The sequence below is a fragment of the Lynx canadensis genome, chromosome A2 (genome assembly GCF_007474595.2).
Source record: "Lynx canadensis isolate LIC74 chromosome A2, mLynCan4.pri.v2, whole genome shotgun sequence".
Taxonomy (NCBI): domain Eukaryota; kingdom Metazoa; phylum Chordata; class Mammalia; order Carnivora; family Felidae; genus Lynx; species Lynx canadensis.
Window position 1 is genome coordinate 26304868 of NC_044304.2, and position 6334 is coordinate 26311201.

General features: G+C 49.8%; 1 protein-coding gene across 5 annotated transcripts in view; it reads right to left on the reverse strand.

The window, feature by feature from the left end:
- ACOX2 (acyl-CoA oxidase 2) overlaps nt 1-2788 on the reverse strand; it is a 30144-nt gene extending 27356 nt beyond the window's left edge. For 2 of the 5 annotated variants that reach the window (XM_030307111.2, XM_030307107.2), the window contains exons 1-2: nt 1198-1435; nt 157-375 (exon numbers count right to left, since the gene is read on the reverse strand). In XM_030307111.2, the coding sequence (XP_030162971.1) occupies nt 157-316 (160 nt within the window). In that variant the 5' untranslated portion in view covers nt 317-375; nt 1198-1435. Of the gene's footprint in view, nt 1-156; nt 376-1197; nt 1436-2727 lie in introns of those variants that run through there. The other 3 variants (XM_030307110.1, XM_030307109.1, XM_030307108.2) reach the window with 3 other exon arrangements.
- Between the last annotated feature and the right edge of the window lie 3546 nt (nt 2789-6334).

Genomic DNA, 6334 nt, shown 5'->3' on the forward strand with positions numbered 1-6334 from the left:
GGTGGGCTCAGGGAATACGAACAGGTTTAAGACGTCTTTAGAGCCCAAAGGAATGAATCTCTAATGGTGGGATTTTGAGATCAAATTTGTTATTTGAAGTTGGGACTGCTAGCGAAGGGCTCTTCTTCCAAGAAAAGCATCCCAGCCTCTTCTTACCAACTTTCCTCCGGAGTGCGGTGTTCTCAGCTCTGCCATCAAGGATGTTGGTGAGCCGTTCCACGTTGAAAGACTGTATGTTCCTCTCACGCTCTATGTCGGGGTTCACTTGCCTGCTCCAGGTATCCCCCAGGGACACTTGGTGCACTGGGCTGCCCATCCTAGCTGGGATCTGCTTGGTGTCTGAGGAGAGATACTTCTGGCCTCGCTGCTCTGAGCCTTGGTGGTTGTGGAGGCGGTGGGGGGTGGGGGGTGGGGGGGTTGCTAAGAATGTGTGCAGGGTTTGCTGCGAAGAATACAGGTTCAGCCTGGCTGTGGGATGCACAGGGGTCCCAGGGGGAACACAGGAAGTATCCAGAGCTTAGTGTCCGTCAGGGGCTGCTTAGCATAGGAAACTAACCCCCCTTAAGTATTTGAGTGCCACTGTACCCTACCGTGCTGCCTGTGAGCACTTGGCTGGAATTGCATGTAATAATTGCTCAGTAAATGGTAGTTCAGTACCTGTTTGTCGAGATTTGGGCAAGATCCGATCACAGAGCTCATGCTCTGTCCACTGCAATGTGTGTTCACAAGAATTGCCTGGGGGAATTCTCACAAAAAGTCAGTTAACTTCACACACGTAAAAAATATTTTGGTGAGCTTGAGCGTGTGGCCTCTAGCCACAGAGCGGGAGGTGGCCAAGAGTTGGACAGGGTCTGACCACAGAGCACATGCTCTGTCCATGCTATGGCCCTGCCAAGGGGACTCACTGTAGGGAGGGACCTGTGGTCGTATAAGTCTTGGGCTCATTTGGCCCATTTCTGTGAGCTTTGAGGGGAGGAAGCTTGCCTCTGACCTGGGAAGTGTTCCCCCTGGGACCCCTGTGCGTCCCCCACAGCCAGGCTGAACCTGTATTCTTTGCAGCAAACCCTCAGACTCTCAGAAGCTCCTCTCACCCCACTGTAAGACAACCACCGGATATGGTCCATTCTGCTTCTTAGGTATCTCAAATCCATTTGTTCCATCCCCATGTCTATCCCCCAGGCCGCCATCACCTCTCACCTGGCCTCAGTGTCTTGACTGTCTGTTCTCCTGGCTGCCAGGCTGAGCTCTTAAACTGTAGTCATGTTGTTTCCCTCCGCTGCTTGGAATTTGCCCCTTGTGTCCACTGCTTGTAGAAGAGAGTCCATGCTCCCTGCACTGCCCTTTGTCCTGTTTCAGCTTACCTCCACACCTGGGTGGGGACTACCCCTCTCCTCCTGCCCTGTGCCTCTGCTATTTCCCCCAGTGTTTTTTTTTAAAAGGACTGTTTTGTTTTTTAAATAATTTTTAATGTTTATTTAGTTTTGAGAGAGAGACAGAGTGTGAACAGGGGAGGGCAGAGAGAGAGGGAGATAAAGAATCTGAATCAGGCTCCAGGCTCTGAGCTGTGAGCACAGAGCCCAATGGGGGCCTCAAACTCACAAACTGAACCCTGAGATCATGACCTGAGCCAAAGTTGGTGGCTTAACGGACTGAGCCACCCAGGCATCCTCCCCCTGGTGTTCCTGGTGAGACCCAGCCTCTAAGGACCCTTCCTCTAAGAAGCCTTCCTGGTGACAGCAGCACCCCTGGAAGAACTGAGTGCCCCTTTGCTGTCCCCTGGGGGCTATTAGAGTAGACAATATGGCTTATTTCCTCGAATGTCCCCCTTCCAGGGCAGGGAGTGCCTGGGTGACCACTTCTGCTTTTCCTTGGATCCCATGAGCTTAGCTCTCATGTGGCTTGCTGTAACTCTTTCCTGCAGGCAGCCACTATTTTGATTCCCTTTCTTCTTCACCGCAACCGTACAGGTAAGGTATTGTTTTTACCATTTTACAGAGAGGTCAGGAAGGGAAGGAAGGAGACCCTGTAAGGTCACGCAGCACATACGGCAAATGGGATTCGTATGCAGGCTTCCAAATCAAAACTCCTGAGTAGATGGCAGGGCCATGGGGGGTCTGACAGGGGGCCTGGAGGGTTCAAGGAGCCCCTATCATCTGCCCCCACAGAACCCCTGCAAGGTTGCCTCAATGGTCTCCTGTCTTCCTGCTCTACACCCTAACTGCTGCTGTCTCTTCACTGTGCTTGAACACCCCAGGCCTCCCCAAAACCAGCCTCTCCCAGGCTGTATCCTCTGCCTGAAACACTCTTCTTCTGGAACACTCTTTCCACAAATGTCCTCTTGGCTCTCTCATTACATCCTTCAAGTCTTTGCTCAATATCACCTTCTCAGTGGGGCCCACCTGACTGCCCTCCTTAAAATCCCACGCCTCCTCTCCCTGGTCTACTTTTTCTTCTAACATACAAGGTAATTTACTCACTTATGTTCTTGTTTATTGCTGCCTTCCCTATTACAGGGTCAAGTCCAAGGGGGCAGGGGCTGTTGTCACATTACCCTAGCATCCTAGGGCCTGGCCTACAGGCAGGGTCTAGGAAATAGGGGTAGAAATGAAATGAAAGCAGTGCTCAGAGTCATTAGGAGTGTGGGAAGGGTCATTACTCAGGTGGGACAGTCCTTAGTCCCCAGTACTCAGGCTCCCAGTCCCTCCCCTGTCTCTTGGCCCAGCTTACCTGTGTCCTGTGTCTGTCCTGCAGGCTTGACCTAGCCTCTCTATCGAAAGGCCTAGGTTTTCTATGGGTGGCTCAGCCCCTTTCTCCTCCCCTAGGATGAGCTGGAACAGTAAACACTAAAGGCAGCACTTGGCAGGATGTCTGCTCTCAGTTGTCCCTGGTTCACTGTTGCCGGGCTCAAGTTTTTCCCCTGCCCCTCTGTCTTCAAGTGGGTGTGACCATGCTGTGCCAGAGCCAGAGCTGCCCAGGAGGATTTCTCCATGGAGCATCAGCCGCTGAGCCTCATCTTCCTCTTCCTCTCTCCACCTGCCTGGCCCTATGTCTCAGAGCCAGTTCCCAGGAACATGCAGAGATTTGCATTCTGTGCAAGGAAACACCACCGCCCTCCCAGAGGCCTGGGTTCAAATCCTGAAGATTTGACTCTGAGTTACTTCACCTCTCTGAGCTTCCCTTCCCTCGTCTATAATTCACGGGGTATAAAGGAAAGCTCTTGGTAAACTGTGAAGCACCAGGATTTGTAACTTGAGACTATTACTGTTTTCTTGGTTCCCCAGGAGAGAATTTCTTAATTTCCAGGAGTGATGTTGAATGGTGGAACTTCTGATTCGCTGGCAGTCTGCTGGTGAGATATTCCATGGGCAGGCGTGTGAGCGCTTGGGTTGTACCAGAAGCATTGAGTTGATTTATTACCTATAAATCTTTTTTTTTTTTATTTAAAAAAAAATTTTTTTTTTCAACGTTTATTTTTATTTTTGGGACAGAGAGAGAGACAGAGCATGAACGGGGGAGGGCCAGAGAGAGAGGGAGACACAGAATGGGAAACAGGCTCCAGGCTCTGAGCCATCAGCCCAGAGCCTGACGCGGGGCTCGAACTCACGGACCGCGAGATCGTGACCTGGCTGAAGTCGGACGCTTAACCGACTGCGCCACCCAGGCGCCCCCCTATAAATCTTTTTAAGTGCCCACAGTGATCTAAGCACTGGAGCATGGCAGGAAGCAAAAACAAAACAAAACAAACCTGTACCTGTCCCCTGACCTTGTGGAAACTTGGGACTAGGGGGCTGTTGGGGAGACAGTAATCACAGTAGGAATGAGCAGGAAAACCTACATGGGACGCACACAGTCACTTCTAATGAGTTTATAACTTTTTTTAACTTAAAGCTTTATCGCCCTCTCCTCCTGCTCCCGCTGTTCCCCAGGTCTCTCCAGCACTACCTTCCTGGCTCCTCTATCTTTTCATCTCACCACACTGTTTTAGGACGTCACCCTGGTCTGGATTAGAAGTTCCTGGACCTGCTTTCTTAGCTCCAAGTTTTGGGTCTTTGTGATGTATGTATATATTCGGTCTTTGTCCCCAGTTCCTGGCACAGAGCCCCCAAACCCTTGCAGTCTCCTGAGTGATAAGGACTATCTTTTGTGTCTATGGATGGGGGCCCATAGGTAGCTTCAGGGTGGGGCCTGGTTGCTGGAAAGAGCAAATCTTAAAATTACAGCACTGGAATTTTTAGTCCTCCCCAGCACACCCTCCCCACCCAAACTCCAGGGAGGGGAGAGAAGATGCAGATTGAGCTAATCGCCAGCGGCCAATGACCCAATCAATTATGCCTGTGTAATGAAACCTTGGTAAAAACCCCTAAGCAACATGGTTTGGGGAGAGTTGGTGGACACGGAGGTGTTGGGAGGTGGCCCAGAAAGCTCTGTGCTGCCTCCCTTCCAAGACCTCGTCCTCTGCATCCCTTCCAATAGGCTGTTCCCAAGTTGCATCCTTTATAACCAACCAATAACCGTAAGTAAAGTGCTTCCCTGAGTTCTGTCATTCTAGCAAATTACTGAACCCGGGGTGGGGGGTTGTGGGAACCCCTGAATTTATAGCCAGCAGGTCAAATGTACAGGTGGCCCCTGGGATTTGCACTTGTTGTCTGACATGGGAGCAGTCTTGTGGGACTGATCCTTAAACCTGTGGGGCCTACACTAACCCCAGGAATTGGTGTCAGAATTGAACTGAATTGTCAAACACACAATTGTGTTGGAGGATTAGTTGTTGGTGTGGAAAAACCACACGTTGGTGTTAGAAAAAGAAACCACACCCTTGGTACACCCACTACAGTGGTGGGTATTTTGTCTTTAGCTATTTGTTTTTGTGTAAATCACTAATGAAAGCAAGCACTAAGTTGTTCTTGGTCACCAATACAATCCCAGCCCCAGGGACCCAGACCAGGTCTAGCCCAGGGTAGGTGCTCAACAAATATTTGGTAGATGAATGAATGAACAAAAGTTGACAGAAGCCATCCAGATTCTCTACCCCAAAGGCACAGCCAAACTTAGTGAAGGACTTTGGAGCTTTGACGTTGTTTTTTTTTTTTTTTTTAAGGTGGAAATTGGTGTGTGTGTGTGTGTGTGTGTGTGTGTGTCCACCCTATTTGTACACAATTGTACACTTTGACCTGAGATCCAGCCCTGCAATCTCAAAGCTGGGGATTCTGCTGGGACTACTTGTACCAAAAATCTGTGTACCCAGCTGGGTTTCCAAGGTGATCCTGGTCTTTCTGCAGCCTTTCCTGATCTTTCCTGATGGACATTTATCCTATGTCCTTCAGGAGCATAGTTGTTAATATCCAAGGAGCTCCCCACAGGTGGTCCTTACGTGAAAGGGTAGCTCTGCAAGGTGAATGATTTTTCTCTTTCCCTATGTTTCTGCTCTAAAATTTGGCTTCTCTTATGCTTAGCATTAATATTAGTATTCATTAATTAGTATTCATACACCTCTGACCATCATTTCCTGAATGAATATTTTTGGAGCATGGGGCACTGCTTGTGGTGGGACCCAGAGTGGAGCCAGGTCTCTGTGAGTGGGGTGGGATGTTTACAGGTTCCCTCACTTCCACTGCATAGACAGCCCTGGAAAGTGGGATGACTCTTTTCATTTTGCAGAAGTGGAGACAAGCCCAGAGAGGTGTTGTCATTTGACCAGGTTTGCACACTAAGTAGGATGCAGAACTGGAATTTGGACCAGCTTTGCTGGCTCTTTATATTTGCACAAGGTTGGGAAAGAAGTCAAGAGACCCAAGTACCTGTTCTGGCAGGACTTCTGAGGTGTAGTGATTCTGGACAGGTGCCCTCTTCTTCTGGATGTTGGCTTCCCCCCTTGTGGTGTGCGGTATCTTCTCTTTGAGGGGTCTCATCCCTCCCCACCATGTACTTGAGGTAGTGTCAAGCTTGTGTCTTGAGGAAGAGACAGACCCCAAGCTTTGAGATGTTACTCAGCAGATCCTGCTGGGACTGGGAGGCCTGGACGCTGGATTCCCTGTTGCTGTTACAGTGGCTGTACACAAGGTAGTGGCTCCAGGGAAGGTGGCCTTGACCCTACTATTTGGAGGTGAAAGTTCTGGGTCCCAAACTGGCCTCTGCCAAGAACTTGTACTGGCTCTTTTTTTTTTTTTTTTTATGTTGATTTATTTATTTTTGAGAGTGGGGAGGGGCAGAAAGAGGGAGAGAAAGAATCTCAAGCAGGCTCTGTGCCGACACAAACAGTGAGATCATGACCTGAAATCAAGAGGTGGATGCTTAACTGACTTAAGCCATCCAGGTGCCCCTGGGCTGCCTCTTA